Source organism: Callorhinus ursinus, unplaced genomic scaffold (assembly GCF_003265705.2).
Source record: "Callorhinus ursinus isolate GAN/ISIS: 27379988/994484 unplaced genomic scaffold, GSC_fseal_2.0 scaffold28, whole genome shotgun sequence".
NCBI lineage: Eukaryota > Metazoa > Chordata > Mammalia > Carnivora > Otariidae > Callorhinus > Callorhinus ursinus.
The window spans coordinates 15,896,314-15,914,231 of NW_027397090.1; the positions used below are offsets into that span (position 1 = coordinate 15,896,314).

The 17,918-nt window shown below is 46.1% G+C and overlaps 1 protein-coding gene across 3 annotated transcripts in view; it reads right to left on the reverse strand.

Moving 5' to 3' along the window:
- Positions 1 to 14,591, reverse strand: part of ERMP1 (endoplasmic reticulum metallopeptidase 1) — a 40,651-nt gene extending 26,060 nt beyond the window's left edge. Inside the window, exons 1-4 of one of the 3 annotated variants that reach the window (XM_073878170.1) lie at positions 14,185 to 14,590; positions 12,473 to 12,774; positions 8,090 to 8,217; positions 7,368 to 7,473 (exon numbers count right to left, since the gene is read on the reverse strand). In XM_073878170.1, coding sequence (XP_073734271.1) covers positions 7,368 to 7,473; positions 8,090 to 8,217; positions 12,473 to 12,774; positions 14,185 to 14,519 — 871 coding nt within the window. In that variant the 5' untranslated portion in view covers positions 14,520 to 14,590. Of the gene's footprint in view, positions 1 to 7,367; positions 7,474 to 8,089; positions 8,218 to 12,472; positions 12,775 to 14,184 lie in introns of all 3 variants that reach the window. The other 2 variants (XM_025891377.2, XM_073878171.1) reach the window with 2 other exon arrangements.
- Between the last annotated feature and the right edge of the window lie 3,327 nt (positions 14,592 to 17,918).

A 17,918-nucleotide genomic window follows, 5' to 3' on the forward strand; every position in this document is an offset into this window, starting at 1 on the left:
GGAACTCTGATTAAAAACAAAAACAGCTATGTCATTATTGGAACAATTGGAAAATCAAAAACATGAGATAATAGTTTTATATTAAAATCATATCAATGATATTATATATTATATATAACAGCACCATATATGTACTGTTATGAAGGAACATATCCTTTTTTATCTACTTAGATGATTATGTTGAGATTATCAATTGAGATGGTTTTTCTCCTTTATTATGGTAATGTGGTAAAATACACAGATTGATTTTCAAATATTAAACCATTCATTTAACCATTCATAAAGTTGCAGGATATAAAATCCACATACAAAAATCAGTTACAGGGGCGCCTGGGTGGCTCAGTCGTTAAGCTTCTGCCTTCGGCTCAGGTCATGATCCCAGGGTCCTGGGATCGAGCCCCACATTGGGCTCTCTGCTCTGCAGGAAGCCTGCTTCTCCCTCTTCTACTCCCCCTGCTTGTGTTCCCTCTCTCGCTGTGTCTCTCTCTGTCAAATAAATAAAATCTTTAATAAAAAAAAAATCAGTTACGTTTCATACATTAATAATGAAAAATTAAGAAAACAATCCCATTTACAATTGCACCAAAAAAAGTATCTAGGAACAACTAACGACGTCAAAGACCTGTTACTTGGAAAACTGCAAAACACTGATGAGACAAAGTGAAGACACAAATACATGGAAAGATATTCCATGTTCATGGACTAGAAGAACTGATATTGTTAAAACGTACATACTACCCAGAACAATATACAGAGTCAATGCAATCCCTATCAAAATTCCAATGGCATTTTTCATGAAATGGAACAGACAATTCTAAAATTTGTATGGAAGCACAAAAGATCACGAATAGCCAAAGCAAACTTGAGAAAGAAGAACAAAGCTGGGGGGCACAACATTTCCTGATTTCAGGCTATATCACAAAGCTATTGTAATCAAAATAGTACGGTACTGGCATAAAAACAGACACACATCAATGGAACAGAATAGAGAGCTCAGAAATAAACCCACACATATATGTTCAATTAATTTATGCGAAGCCAAGAATATACAGTGGGAAAGGACAATCTCTCTTCAATAAATGGTGTTGGGAACACTGTACAGTCACATGCACAAGAATGAAACTGGCCCACTCTCTTACATTACACACAAATTAACTCAAAATGGATTAAAGATCTGAAAACATAAAATCTGAAACTATAAAACTCCTAGAAGAAAATGTGGGTAGTAATAAGCTCCTTGACATCAGTCTTGACAACGACTTTTTGGACCTCACACCAAAAGCAAAGGCAACAAAAGTTAAAACAAGTTAAGTGGGAATACATCAAGCTAAAAAGCTTCTTCACAGCAAAGGAAACCACCAAGAAAATTAAAAGGCAACCTGCAGAATGGGAGAAAATATTTGCAAATCATGTATACGATAAAAGGTTGATATCCAAAATATATAAAGAACTCTTACAAGTCAATAGCAAAAAAAAAAAAAAAATCAAATTAAAAAAAAATGGATAGAAGATTTGAATAGACATATTTCCAAATAAGACATTCAAATAGCCACTGGGTACACAAAAAGGTGCTCAGCATCACTCATCACCAGGGGAATGCAAATCAAAACCACAATGAGGTATCATCACACACCCATTAGAACAGCTTTTACCAAAAAGACAAGAAACAAAGTGTCAGTGAAGATGTGGGGAAAAGGGAACCCCTGTGCACTGCTGGTGGGAACATAAACTGGAGCAGCCACTGTGGAAAACAAACAGTATGCGGCCCCACGCACACCCACAAACCCCCATGCACACCGCGGCCCCACGCACACTGTGGCCCCACGCACACTGCAGCATTACCCACAACAGCCAGGATATGGAAACGACCTAAGTGTCCGTCGACAGATGAATGGATAAAGAAAATGTGGTACATATATACACAATGGAATATCATTCAGCCATTAAAAAAGAAGGAAATCTCGTCATTTGCAACAGCATGGATAGACCTTGAGGGCATTATGCTAAATAAGTCATACAGAAAAAAGGAAATACCGTATGATCTCACTTATATGTGAAATAGAAAACAAATGTTCATAACAGCACCCCTCATAAGAGCCAAAACCTACAAACAATCTAACATCACCAGTAGAATAGCTATTCTTGTCAATGGGATAGTATTCAGCAGTAAAAAAGAATGAAGTCCTGCTAAACACAAGACAGATGAATCTTACAGACATGATGCTGAGTTAAAAAGAAGCCATACACAAAAGAAAACATAGTGTGGGAGTCAAGTTATAGAAAGTTTAAATACAAGCAAAATTAAATGTCAGGACCTAAGTCTGGATAGCAGTAACCGTTTTCGGGAGGAAGGCTGGGAAAGGTCACAGCAGAGGATCCTGGAGTGCGGGCAAACCTCTCAATTTTGATCTGAGTTCTGGTTACATGATTATATTGTTTGTAAAAATTCATCAGGCTGAAGAGGCAGAGCTGTGTGCTTTTCTTTTACAATAAAAGACAAAATAAAGACACTTAAAATGTTAATACTTGTGAAAAAGGTAAGACCCATCAGCAGGAAAGAAATGTCCAGGTTTCAATGTCCGCTAACTGGCCTTTAAGCCCCTGGAGATCCACCTACTGCATGTCAGCACTCCGGCCTGGCTCCAGCCTCACTAATCGCCCACTGAGGTCTATAGGTCAAGTTCAGGTACAAAAAGGGAGTCTGGGGAGACTGGGATGGGCAAGTTAGTCAGCTCCTGAGTGAGCTATGCCCCATAATACAAACGAGGCAAAGGGAGGCCTTAGATGAGAAATTACAGAACTGAGGGTTTTACTCAGTGCTTACTAATCCTAAGGGCTGGGTACTAACATTATGCAATGTTACGGATGAGGAACTAAAGCACGAGCAGTTGTGGGACTGGCTCAGGGTTGCTTGCCGAGGGTGTGTGATCTGGGACCTGACCTTGGGGCGTCTGGCTGGAGCCTGTGCTGGGTGCTACGAGAGCCAAGACAGACAAGGTATTCCACTCCTGAAGAATGTTGCAATCGCTGGGAACAGAGAAATGAGCAGTGGTCAGAAGAGGGGAAAAATGTCTAGGTCTCCCTGAATATAACCAGTCTCCTGAGCATGCACCTAGAAGGCATTCTCAGTTTTCCGGTCTTATAAAGAAGCTGAGATGACTATGCAGTACCTGGATCGATGTGTCCATGGGCAGCTATTTCTATGGGATAAATTCCTACAAGTGGCCTTGCTGGACAGGAGGGTCTGCACGTTTTTTAAAGTGGTACCTGTTGCCAAACTGCCCCCCAAAAGCCTCAATCTACACTTGCCCCAACACCGTATGACACGGTCTACTCCACCAGCACCGGGCATTACCATCCTGCTGACTTTCTGCAATCTAAAGCTTAAAAAATTCATTGAAAAAATAAATAAAAGTTTAAAAATTTACCGTTATCTGCATTTATATTTCTTCTGAAATTAAGCTTGACTACTTAGTTTGGCAGTTTCTTAAAAAGTTAAACATAAATTTACCACATGACCTAGGTAACCACCCAAAAGAAAGGAAAACACACTTGCACACGAATGCTCACAGCACCATTATTCCTGAGAGCCTGAAAGCGGAATCAATCCAAAAGTCCATTGACGGACGAATGGATCAGCAAAACGCAGTCTCTCCGTACAACGGAACGTAATTCAGTCCTAAAGAGAAGGAAGTACTCACACGTGTTACAACATGGATAAACCTTAGAAAACATGCTATGTATTGAAAAAGCCAGACTAGTGAGTGTGCGGCTTCTCTTTGGGGTGATGAGAAGATTCTAGAATTGACTGCAGTGATGGCCACTCAACTCTGTGAAGAGATCTAAAAACCACTGAGTTTTACTTTAAATGGGTGAATTACAAGGTATGTGGCTTACACCTCAATAAAGCTCTATTCTGTTTTAAATGAATGTGATCTCAAGCAGGTTACAAAACAGTCAATAGAGTAAGACTGCATTTTTGTGATCTATGTTAACTTACTCTATCTCTGTGTGTGTACAGAAAAAAATTCCAGAAGAGTAGGGACTAACCCATCACACTGGTTTGCTCTGGGGCAGGACACAGGGCACGATATTCTTCACAAGAGAAAAAAGGGATTCCGTGACCCCTTTGCTTTTGGGCTTCTACTCGAGGTTGGTAGTATCTGAATTTTTCACAGGCGACATTTATTACTGGTTTAATCTGATTAAATTTTAAAATAACAGATTTTATAACACCTTCAAATGATTCAAACAGCCTCACTGGGTCATGACATAAATCATTAATCTGACAAAGTAAGTCATTCTTTCATGGACCCTGGCCCCTTTCAGAACTAGGTGGTAATGATTATTCCAGGCACTAAAAACTCCCCGAGTGAATGTCTCCCTCTGAAGGGACAAGGGCACACTAGCGAGTACAAACCGTTTGAACCCAGACGTTTCCAGGACAGGAGAAGTGCCTGTTTCCAAAGCTGAGGGCGGGGCAACCTAGCAGGACTCCACATCCTGGGGGCTTTATCCTCTCAGTCACACGTGGAAGCCGCGCGGACTTGCCCTTGCAAAGTCATCCCCGCAAGGACACCGGGCTTTAGCGGGCAGTGGCACAGGGAAGGGAGAGCCTGAGAAAGGTGCTGGAAGGTCAGAGCGTGCCCGGGAGGCTGTCCCGTATGCGGTGCGGCCACAAGAATAAGCTACCAAAACCTACAGGGAAAACAAAGCGTAAAAACTCGGAAAGGGGGGGAAACATTCCCTCCAAATCTTCTGTAGGATGCCCCTCCAGAAAAAAATTAATTCTGAAGTGTGAGGATTTTATTTTCAAATGAGTGAAACGTTTAAATTGTATATACAGTTAACCCTTGAACAACATGGGTTTGAACTGTGCTGGTCCACTTGTGGATTTTTTTCAATAAATATGTGTAACACTGGAAGTGTATTTTCTCTTATGATTTTCCTAATAATATTTTTTTAAAGATTTATTTATTTTAAGACAGAATGAGAGAGAGAGAGAGAGAATACATGAGAGGGGAGAGGGTTAGAGGGAGAAGCAGGCTCCTCGCTGAGCTGAGCAGGGAGCCCGATGCAGGACTCGATCCCGGGACTCCGGGATCATGACCTGAGCTGAAGGCAGTCGCTTAACCGACTGAGCCACCCAGGTGCCCAATATTTTCTTTGCTCTAGCTCACTCTATTATAAGGTTATAATATACAATACACACAAGATATAAAATGTGTGTTGATCGACTGCTCGTTACCAGTCAGGCTTCCGGTGTACGGCAGACCAGTAGTTAGGTTTTTAGGGAGTCAAGAGTTACACACAGATTTTCAACCATTCAGGGGATCAGTGCCCCTGACCCCTGCATTGTCCAAGGACCAACTGTATATTGCTAATTAGTAACAAGTCTATTCTTTGCTTTTATTATTAAAGTAATCAAATGCAATGTAAAAAATGTAAACAATACAGAAAACTATAAAGAGTGTAAGTAAAGCAGTAATGACAATTCTGGTTTTAAATTCATGAAGCGATGGAGAGCTCAAACTGGCTTTTCACATGTAGCCCCATCCTCCACCCCAGGAACACCCACCCCCACTCCACCCGCTGACACTCACCAGCCAGCAGTGACCGTTACTGTAGTTTGTTTAAATCTTTCCAGATAAAACAATTACATCTAAAATGTGTGCAAGTGTACAATGTTTATGGAAAACTATCTACATTTAGTAAAAAGAGCATGTGCTATAGGCTACTCACACCTAGCAGAAGGGGGTACTCAATAACAGTAAATGAAATTAACTCGGATCTAGACCTAACCAGCCCTAGGGACATGTGTTTTAACTTCTCTAGACTACATATGTGTAAAATATATTACTACATATGCCCAGAATATGTGTGTGTGCATACAGATGCACAGAATAAATTCAGGAGAGGTACAGACTCCACCTCAGGTCTGGTTTTGATCTGGGTCCTAGGAGTCTGGGAGTACAGTGCGAACGACCGAGCACTGCACACGGAATACGTTCCCAGGAGGGAAGACCCACAGACACTCCTGCCCGAGCGGAGCCCTGACATTTTCACTGGAGGACAGACATCAGCTTTGCTTACAGAATTTCCTCTTGCTGCTTTTTGATCTGGAGGTTGTTTCATCAGGTAACCCCCCTATCCTGACTGAACCCCAGAACAGGAGGAGCACAGAGCACAGTGCAGCCTCTCCTGAGCCCCACAGATGTCAGCACCAGCTGCCAGCGAGTTAGGTGAGGGCGTCAGAGCAAACAGAGAGGCTGGAAAGTGAGAAGGAAAGCAGCACCTCCCTCCCATGTCATGACCTTGAGATTCTCAGAGGTCAGCTGACATAAAACATACACCCATTTTTGAAGGGTAAGCATCTAAAATAAGTTGGATGGAGAATATTAAAATACGGTACTGTTTAGGTTATATATAAAGGCATGCTTAGCACATCTTCACCAATACCGAGTCTGTAAAGGGCACTAAAAAGTTCCCCTATCAGCTTACTCACTTCTGGCCCATCTCAGGTCCCCCATTACAGAACTTCTACCCAATGCTGTGTGTCTGGCAAAAAGGCACTATCCAAATTTCTAATACCCCAGGGAAAACGGTGTGCGACTTTCCACGTCAGAGCTTAGGAAGCACGGAACTTTGAATTCTGTTAAGAAACATGACAAATGATCCTCACTAACTTAATGGATGCTATCCTTATGCCCCATCATCTTGTTATTCTTAGGAAGGCTTACTCATAAAATTAAAAATATTTCTCTGGCTGATGAAGTATTACTGAATTCTGTGATCATTCAAATTAACTCAATGATCAATTTAAAGCCCTTTAACCAGAGGCATATTTTCTCATTTTAATTCATGAAATGGTTGTCATTTAATATTATTTACATGATGATTACCCATAATGGATAAACAAAGTCCACACCTACGTGACAATCTGGTTTGCAGTTACGAACGAGGGCTGCGAACCTGGGCCGCCCAGCTTCCACCCCCACTGTGCCTTTTACCAACTGCGAAACCTCACGGACACTGTACTCTCCTGGCTCGGTTTTCTCATGTGCAAAATGATGGCTGTGACAGTACTCAGCCCTCAGGCTGCTCTGAGGACTAAGCGACTTAATACATGTACGATGCTTTGAACAACACTTAGCGCATAATAAGTGCTATGCAAACAGGTGCTGTTAATATCATCTTGTTAAAAATGCCAACAACGACAAAGTAAAACTATCCCATGCTTTACAAAGAACGTACGTTTCACTGGAGAGATTACTTAAGTCCAAAAAGCTTCCATTTTTATAAAAATAAAAATCGCTTTCAAGTATACGATGCAACTGCATTAAAATGTAAAATATAGCCTCACATACCTGTTTGGAACACAAGCTCTTTCCCTCCCACGCCCGCTGCCTCCAGGTTAATAAATGCACGAATCAAGCCGGCCCAGGGGTGCTGAGTTATAAAACCATGACTGGCCTGAATAAGAGGGAAATGAAACAAATAGAGGTTAAACATCCTTAAATTATCAAAGTCTTTGTTTTGCTTATTTTAAAGACAGAGAGTCTATGTTGATAAGGAGAAGAATGGGAAAACTCTCATTTTTTTCAAAGGCAGTATCTCAAGACACGTATCTGTTTCTCCACGCGTAACGGCCGCGTGCAGTCCACTGAGTGGAAAGCCACCGTCACAGAAGGCAGTCTGACCTCCACGAGCGGTGCTGAACACCACCCTCAGTGAGTGCGAGGCTGGGCCAGCGAACAGAGGAGAAAGGACAAGCCTCGTGCTCGGGTATTCATGCTGCGCGCCTGCCTCAAAACATCTCTGAAACTCCAGTGTCCCAGAAAACCCGAGGTGGTTAATCATGCCCTCACAAAGCCCTTTTATGAATCAAACACTGACAAGATGATCTGTTGTGCGTTCTCAAATACTGCACGTGGGTCCACAGTGGCTGTGGGGTTTCTGAAGTATTGCCGGGTACAGTATTATCGTTGTAGGACACTACACAAATGAATAATCGAAATGCGTGTTAGTTATTACTACTATTCTTGTTATTATTACTCAAGTAATAGTATTTCAAAGAGTAAAATCTCACCTGTAGGACATTTTCCTCAGCACCATTAAAGAGAAATATGACAGCATGATGTAAGGTGTCTGAAGATGCTGACAAGACGCGAAGGACTTCCAGCATCACTGAACAGCTAACTGCATCATCACTGGCACCTTTAAATCAGAAAGAGATTGCTCCTCAGATTTTAAAACTTTTACAGGATGAAGGGGCGGGCCTGGGGGCCTCGGTCAGTTAAGCATCTGCCTTCAGCTCAAGTCATGATCCCAGGGTCCTGGGATGGAGCCCCATGGTGAGCTCCACACTCAACGAGGAGTCTGCTCCTCCCCGCTGCTGGTATTCACTCTCTCTCTCTCTCTCTCTCATAAGTAAATAAAATCTTTGAAATTAAAACAAAAAAAAAACCTTTTTAAGATTTTATTTATTTATTTGACAGAGAGACAGAGCGAGAGAAGGAACACAAGCAGGGGCAGACGGAGAGGGAGAAGCAGGCCTCCCGCCGAGCAGGGAGCCCAATGTGGGGCTCGATCCTGGGACCTGGGGATCATGACCTGAGCCGAAGGCAGGTGCTTAACGACTGAGCCACCCAGGCGCCCCAAAAAAACCCTTTTACAGGATGAACCGTCATGGCTAGGAACGGGGTTTTCTCATCAAGAAGGCACCACAGTGTGGCTCAGTTGGTTAAGTGTCCAACTCTCGATCTCGGCTCAGGTCTTGATCTCGGGGTCAGGAGTTCTAGCCCCACGCTGAGTTCCATGTTGGGCGTGGAGCCTACTTTTAAAAAAAGCACCACCGTGGCGGCAAGACCAGAAGCATAGCTCTGTCTGCCACCATTGGTTGACAACGGCAGCCACCGGCCCTCCCTCACTCCATGAGGGCTGGGACCCTCGGTCCGGTTCACCTGTGGACTTGTGTGCAACCATGCCTAACGCTGAGCCGTCACTCAACTCACATCTGTTGAATCAGCAACCAGGTGGGGCCTCAATTAATACTGAAAAGTGGCATTCTCATCACCCCAAGGCAATGTGCTCCGTTCTCTCCTCATGCCACGTCCGCAGTAATAGTCTCACGTCTGGTGTTCTGGCTTCCTCCAGCATCTCCAGCTGCCACTGGGCCTTTCCTGCCACAATCATAAAGCTGCATATCCTTCCACATTAACGGGGTTGGCGGGGGGGGGGGGGTGTTGGGGTGGTGTCGCATTTTTTTAAAGCTCACGTGATGAAAGGGATTATGTGATGAACAAATACAAAGAAGACATCCTATCTAATAAGACACAGGACGGAGACCCATGACCTAAACAGCATCCCTGCTCCCAGAAGCGAGAAAGCAGAGGCCCTCAGCAGACCTCTTCACTTCTTCTTGATTCAGAAACTTCACAGATTTATTAAAGGTGATTATAATGATGACTTTAATACCTTGATTTTTTAAGCACTATAAAAGGTAAAGGAACTAACTGGACATTGGATGGTATTAAGAAATAATTAAGTTTTTTTAGTGAGGTAATTCATGGTATTTTGAGCATGTCCAAAGGGACTCCTTATCTTTCAGTGATACCGACTGAAATAGAGAGAAACCAGTACGGCTGAGATCTGCTTGAACATAACCAAGAGGTGCAGGAGTGGGGGAAAAGAAAGAAGATCGGGTCTCTGAAGCTGGGTGATGGGCACACTGAGGTCAAACAATTCTGTTTTTGTACAGTTTGAAATCTAACATACTAAAAAGTTTCAAGTGTAGGTAAACAAGACACAGCAATAACCCAGGCAAGAGCATTTCTGTGCTTACGCACCGCACCGGGAGGGAGAGTGCTGCAGAATTTAGCGTGGGTTTCAGGGCAAGAAAGACCTGGAAGTAAATTCTAGCTGTTATTTACCCTACAGTTTCCTGGTCTGGAGGGCAAGGCCAATGATAGTTATCTCACGGGTGTGTTGTGAGAATTATAAGAAAATGTGCGTCCAGTGTTAAATTGCTCCTTCTCTTTACAAATTTAAGAAAGGCTCTGCAACCAGCTAAAATGCTAGCTTGGGCACTGTTACATTCCAGACCCCCTTCCTACTCAAGAAGAAACTAATTAGCCATCCCTGTCTTGGTAGTGATCACTAAACTGTATTTTAATCAAAGTGAACAAAGTAATCATTAACTAATTATTATCAAGCAGAAAGTCTACCCAGTTATCAGTAAAAAGTAACACCTTCTGGCAACCAAAGGAAATGACTTTTTTTTTTTTTAACTTTGAGACTCTGAGTTACTCTAACATAAACAGCAAACAATAAAATGTTTATTCAAAGTGAGAAAAAGGAAAACTGAAAGAAATATATATCTAGGGTTGATTAAAAAATTAATGTCTACTTATCTTCCTTTATTTTAATGGTTCTGGCATCTGAGAACGTGACTAGAGAAGATTAAATACCTTTTTTTTTTTTTTTTGGAGAGAGAGAGGTGGGGAGGGACTGAGGAAGAGGAAGAGAGAATCCCAAGTAGGTTCCACTCCCAGGGCTGAGCCTGACACGGGGCCTGATCTCACGACCTTGAGATCATGACCTGAGTTGAAATCAAGAGTCAGATGCTTAACGGACTGAGCCACCCAGGGGCCCCAGATTAAATACCTTTCAGAAAGGGAAGTTAGAGGGCAGCATCTCTAAGGGTGGGTGGTATGCCAATATCGTTTTCCAGTCAGAATTAACCCTGAAATTGAAACCACCACTGAAATAACTCACTCTCTTCTACCAACACCCCAGACCCATGCAGCAAACCCAAGAAGACATTTAAGGCCTTTCTGTGGGTCACATTACTCCAAAGTGGTATATCAGTTCCTAAAGTTCCAGATACGCTGCTGAAAAGAAAGAAGAAAAAAAGCGTATCTCCGTGTTTCACTTAGTTCATCCACTAAAAGGATATAATGTGTTTTTCGGCTCTTTTTATTTATTTATTTTCAACTACTTGAACAATTTATAATTGACAGAAATTTCCTTGAAATTGTTGGCTATTCTTATAAAATTTTAATGAAAAACGGGTTCCAATGACCCACAAATTCGCCATCGCTTCCTTCCTGGACTCCATGTATGCGATTTGTAATACCCAGCACTATGTTTCTGATACTTGCATACACACCTTTCTTTTATAATGCTCTTAAATAACCATGGTGTTAATCTGTCCCATCCAAGAATTTAAGCACTGTAATAGTGGGCCCAGGGAGACACTTAATTTACAGCTTCATTGAAATAGGCATAAAAGACTACTGGTTTCCCTAAGCACACACAAAGGTATTTCTGACTTAATAAAACAGATATTTGTACACGGATACTTGAAAAAGCGTGCCACATTCTAAATGTGATTGGCAAGCTTTCTGATTAAAGACATCCTAGTACGAATCATTTTATCAAGCAATTTTATCTTTTGTACAACTCTAGATGTTCATATGAGCCTGCTGTAAGTTCAAGCAATTCAGAAATATTACCATCAAATAACATGGCAAAAAAAAAGAAAAAAAAAGATTTTCCATGCCATGAGAGTACTACTATCTCCATTTTACAGACCAGAAACTGAGCAAAGAAGAGATTAGGTAGAGTTTGCCAAAAAGAACGTTAACTACACGCTAATACTCTCCTTCCTTTCCAATGTAGCTCAAAGAACTGACGGGCTAGAAGCCCCAGCATCTGGTGCCACCTGTCTCTGATCAGCGGCGATCAGCTAAGTTTACTCCTGTGACAAAAGATAGGGTTGAACAGATGCCATTATTCTCAGCTCTTCTAGTCTAAGATGCTAGGATTCCACTATAAAAAGCTACTGTTTCCTATTCGTCCCTACTTAAAATCTAGCTCCTGAACACATCTCCCTCGTGAATCTTATTTTTTAAAATGCAAGTCTAATTTAGGGAATTCTCACTCATTCTGCAAGTATTTATCGTGTCAGGCACCGTCCTAAACATCAGGTATTCTATTTTGCTGAAGTATTTTCAGAGCAAGATTTATGTATTAGTGAGATATTCTCAGAGTATGGCATCCCCAGTGGACCGAACCCCTCCCTCTACAGGTCTGCAGACGCCCTGCTAGGAGAGCTGTCCTCCAAACCCTGCGTTCCCTGAAGGCAAAAACCGTTCCTCCATCCCAAATCCCCAGAGCCTCATACAACACCTAGCTGAGTACAGACTTCAAGGGGCGGAACCTAGCCCCGGGACTCAGGCACACAGGGCTGGCAATGCTGACAGAGCAGCTGCGACCTACCAGAAACATTCCACGTCCTGCCCCTGGGCTACTGGCACGGCTATTCAAAAAATAGAGCAAGCAAGCACTTGAGCGAATGGTGAGGGTCTGGATCTTTATCTTGAACAACTGCCCAGGCAGCACGGAGTTAATAAGCTTTCTGGGCTTACTGACGGCGCAACTCTGACAGGACTAAAGACCAGGTCCGTACCTGGCGAGTTTGCCACGGAGTCAAAATGACAGTTCGCCAGGACCGCGTGCTGGGCTCCGTCCCTGGGCTCCAGCTTCACCACGACGTTGGTGATGTTGTCATAGTAGCTTGTAAAACCCCCCAGGAAGTCAATGCTGAAGGAGCCTGTGGGTCGCTGCACATCTACTGAAATCCTGTGAAGGCTGTTCCTCTGATCTTCAATCAGTTTAATCTGTTCCAAAAGGTAATGGACCGTCACGATTTCATTTTCTGGACTTCCTGTGGTCCTGGGGCCAATGGATGTTATGTGTTCAAGATAATCCCTGGAAGCAACCGAAAGTTTGATGGTGACAAGGAGAGCTAGGCTGAGAACTGGCATTGACACAGGGCAAATTTTTCCTGTATGTCCTCCCGGCCCCACTGCGCAAACAGGTTCTTTGACTTAACAAAGAAAAGGGGGGGGCTGACTTTTATTATTTCAGGTACCCTGTGAAAATCACTTGTAAGGTTCCATCATTTAATTTTGCCTCCTGGGAGTTCCTCACTTCAGAGTTTTCTCCACCCACCCCACTCCCAAATTCTCCCTATCCCCCTATCAAATCAACACAAAGACCAGGGATTCCATTCTAAACATGCAGCTGCTTGAAGGCTGGACAGAAAGAATCCAGCTTCATTGTGCCACACTCTGGAGGGTTACTGATTCTAAGTAGCAGAAGCCGATGAGCAGAGGTAATCAAGGCAAGAGGCTGAATAAGAAAGGAAAACTCTGGATCGCTGAGAATGGACTCAGCCCTCTCAATGCACCCTAGGCCTAATAACTTCAATTCAGGCCAAAGCCAACCCTACCCGTAAAACAAACAACAACAAAAAACGTGTTGTGTTTTCACTGCATTCCAAGCAGGCAAAAAGGGAGTGGGGGAGGAGTGTTCCAGAAAGTCCTTAAGAAAATAAGCTTCCAGCACTTTGTAGTCAAAAGTTTTTTAAAACACAGGGGCTGTAGAAAACTCTGCTAGCTTATGACTTTAGGAGCTTTGATAATACTTAGCGATACGATACCTTTGACTTTAATTACCTTCCCTAGCATGCTCCAAGGTCTCTCTTCTTCTTTAATAAAGCAAAACAAAAAAGAAACAACCAATCTCTCACACCGGGGGCCCAAGGACAAACTCCAGGAATCCCAGAACCTCTGAAAGTGTAAGATTTTGAACGTGCAGTCTTTCAGAAAAAGCCTCCATAGCTTACAGGTGTGAGGGCTATGACCCTCAAGAAGTTGAGTACTGCACTGTCCCCCAAACCGAATTTATAAAACGGCCTGGGTACACAGATGTCGCTCCCCATTTCATTTCGAAAGCAGGAAGGCTAGTAAAAAGTGGAAGTTGCTCCAGAATCTGGGAGACGACTGCCAACCCTCCAGGAGCAAGCGGGGCAGAACCGAGGCGGCCAGGCAAGCGCAGTCCAAGCCCCCGCCCCGCCCCGGGCCCCCCGCCCCGGGCCCCCAGCCCCCAGCCCCCAGCCGTGCCCCCGGCTTCGCAGCGGGGCAAGGCAAGCCCCGCGATCCGTAAACGGGGACTCCAGGGCAGAGACGCGCGGGGCCGCCCCGCCCCATGTGCGGCGGCGCCGGCGAGCCCGGGCGATCTCGGGGGGGGGGGGGGGGGGGGCGGGCGCACGCAGGTGCCGCAGCCCCGGACCCCGGCCGCAGACGGGCGCGCGGGCCGGTCGGGAGCGGCGGTTACCTGGCTCGGCGGGCGTCGAACTCCCCGTGGCGGCCCGTGGCCCCGCGCAGCACGAGCTGCTGCAGCGAGAGCTGCACGAGCGCCCGCAGCGCGAGCAGGTAGAGCGCCAGCCCCAGCGCGGCGCGCGCCTCGGACAGCCCGGTCCCCGCGCCCCGGCTCGCGCCGCCGCCCCCCGCGCTCCGCTTCCGCGGCCTCGCGCCGCCGCCGCACGCGTCCTCCGGGGGCTCCTGCGCCGGGGCCTCCCTCCCCGGCTGCGGCGCGGCCGCCGGGCCATCCCGGCGCTCTCCTCCGACGCGGTGCCGCCTCACGGCCGCCGACGCCGAAGCCCACTCCATGGCCACGAGCCTCGGCCGCCAGCCCAACCGCTCCGGCCCGCGCCGGCCCTGGGAGCCGCCGCGGCCGCCGCAGCGCCTCCTAGTGAGCGGACGGAACCTGCAGAGGGCCAAACTTCCTCTGATTGGCCGGCCCCGCCGCGGGCCAGCCTCCCGGGGCCGAGCGCGGGCGGGCACCGCGGCAGGGCCGGCCCGGGGGTGGGCGTGACGGGTGTGCCTTGCGCTGCGGGGCTGCCCTGCCCGGTGCGGGGCAGATTTCCAAACGGGAGGGGACCCAGAAGCCCGGAAACGTGAGAAAAGGGAGAGGTCGCTGTTTTAAAAGAATACACGTGGTGCATCGGCAGATGGTGAGCACGACGGCCCCGCCCTCCTAAGGGGCGACAGAACAGGAAAGTAGGCTCCTGCCCTTAAAATTAGAACTGGGACTGCGCAAAGGAGGCCCAGCCTAACATTCCCACACACGCAATCCAAACAGGGATCTGCATAACCGTGTGAGGCAACCAGCACTCCCATCGTCTCCGTCTGACAGATGAAGAACAGCAGCCCTTGTTTACCGAATATCGGCCGTGAGCCAGGCCCCGTGCGCAAGGCTTTAATGCTTTATCTCATCTGATTCTCACAAGAACTCGGAAAAGGAAATATTTTTATTCCTACTGGCTAGCTGAGAAACTTAACCGGTAACAGATGAAGAACTTAAATCCAGTTCAGTGGGACCCCGAAAACAGCACTCTGGTCCACTGCTGAGTCTGGGCACTCTGGAAAGTTCGGGGAAGCTGTCCCTGGAGGCGTAGCATTGGTGTTACTGCAGATGCTAGGGATCATCTAGTTTCCCCGCTGCCTGCTGATGCCCTGAGCCTCCCTGCCTCCAGGCTCTGGGTCCCCGGCGGGCAGGGGGCGGCGGTCCCAAACCCATGAACCCAGGGGCGGGGGGGGGGGGGCCCCCCCCCCCCCCCCCCCCCCCCGCCCCGCGGGGCTGCTCCTGGCCCAGGCTCAGGCCCACCCGAGACCAGGGCGCTCCTTATTCCCAGCTCTCCGACACTCAGTCGTTTTTCACTGTCCCTCCTGCTAGCCATCGTTCCTTCTGCAACAGGATCCTCTCACGTGCTGTTCAAGTTGCCAGGAGGGTCCTCCTCCCCCTCCCCCACCCCCACTCATTGCCCAGTTACCCTCTATTTGTCCTCCAGATCTCAGCTCCAGTGGCACTTCCTCAAGCAGAAATCTCCTAATCTAAGGAAGCCAGTTTGCACTATTTGTAGGATTTCATAGCACCATGCGCACACGTTATTATTTAATATCTTTCTCATGAGACTAAACTCCATGAAAGCGGGAATTGTGTCTGGCTTCGCTTGCTATTTTATGCCCTCCTCTTAACACAAACCATGAAACGTAATAAGTAGTCCATAAATATTTCTTGAGTCGTAAAAATGAAACTTGTGGCAGCATCATTTTAACAAAGATCCTTTTTTAGCCTACGAGGTCCGTGAGACCAAAGACAGCGTCTCCCTTGTTTATTCATCGCTGTGTCCCCAGTGCTCATCTCTGTGCCTAGCCCATGGTTGGCACTCAATACATATTTATTGAATGAGCAAATGAATATATATTGTCTAAGAACCAGCTTTCTTGTTATTCTCTTTCCAAAAACTCTACCATCTTTGGAAGATGAGACCTCAGAAACAACTATGTCCACTATAGTGTAATGAGATGTGGAGCACACTCATTCTTAGGGGAAGGGCATGCATGTTCCATGGTCTTTTAAGCTTTATGTATTTTATGCTGTCACTTTCTGGGCTGGGTGGGTGTCAGAAAACCTAGGGGTTGGGTTGTACCCCTCAGGAGCTGTGCTCGTGGTTAAATCATCTGAGCGCTCTTTTTCCGAATGGATAATGTATGTTAAGCATCTCTGATGATATTCCGTGGAAGGCAGTGCACCAGAGCAGGAAAGAGCCTGGCTGTTGGGAGTCAGATCTGAGATCCTGAATTGCGTCCCTTTGATAAATATGTCATCATGCAAGTTACAGTCTCAGGATCCTTATCTGTGATAATGGAGATAATGTCTGCCTTAAAGGGCTTTAGTGAGGATTAATCAGCTAGTACTTATTCAACATCCTCACGCATAAGTCTCATTAAGTAATATTTTCTGGAATGTTCACTCTTATACAGTCTTGCAGATTGGAACAAAGGCCATTTTCCCATTGTGAGCATCATAGGGCCCTAGATAACGTACATTATTAGAGCTGGGTGCTTGGATGACAGCTTTTCTCTGGACTTGTGTCAACTATGGTATTCACATTTGAACATTTTCAAGCTACCAACCATTGGACATCTACTCTGTCAGATACCGACCAAGGTGAGGAAACGTAGAGAAGAACAATGTTTCTGCCTTTACAGAGCATACATTCTAGTTGGGAGAGGCAGTAAACAAGAGGGTGTGTATTTGTGGGTGTATAAATGTCACATAGGGTGCTATAAAGAAAAATAAAGCAGAGAATTGAGAGTGACCCAGGCTGGTTTTTTTGTTTGTTTGTTTTTAAAGTTGGGTGACCAAGGAAGATCTCCCTGAGATGACATGTAACCTGAATGAAGCGAGGAACGGGGCCATAAGAGCCTGAGGAGAGAATGTTCCAGGCAGAGGGACATGAATCGGGGGGTGTTCAGAAGCAATGTTCAGGAGGGCCTCTGGCTCGAAGCAGACTGAGCAAGAGGGGTGGTGATGGAGGGGCGGTTGGAGAAGCAGGGCAGGGGCGAGCGTGGGGAGGGCCTCCTGGGTCACAGCAAGGACTCCGGGGTGGTTTTGAGCCGTGAAGCGGCCGTGCCCTAAGCTCTGTGTTGTAATATTGCTCAAAGTCTCAGCGCCAGGCAGAGCAACACCCTGACCACGCCTAGATCACGGAGGCTAACAGGAGACTTGGCTAATGTCTGGCCTTTGAAGTGTTTGAAGCCACTGATCTGTATTTTTGTTTGTGTGGGTGGTAGGCCACAGTGCACGCAACACATACTCTAGTTCCCACGGATCAAATTGTTGATGGGGGTGGACCGAGATGGGAAAGGCTCCGGAGGCTCTGTCTGCTGACCTACGGATGACAGGTTGACCCACTTCATCCTGCTTGGCAGACAAATGACAGTGAGAGTGACCAGCCTACAGGCACCAAGATGTCCCAAGTCCCTTGTTTTGCCACCTCTTGGCATTTTCTAGTAAGCCGGCTGAGTGAAAGGGCATGTGGGCTGTCAGGATTCGGGGGGAAAAGCCAGTCCCTGTCGTCCACTGAGGTCACCCTGTAGCCCATGTGCCTCCTTCTTTGTAAGAGGTGTTACTGGGGCAACCGGTGAAAGTTTGCCAGGACTGAAGCCCACAGAGGAGGCCTTTGACCTCATGTTTACAGTGACAGTAAAATCAGCCCGAGC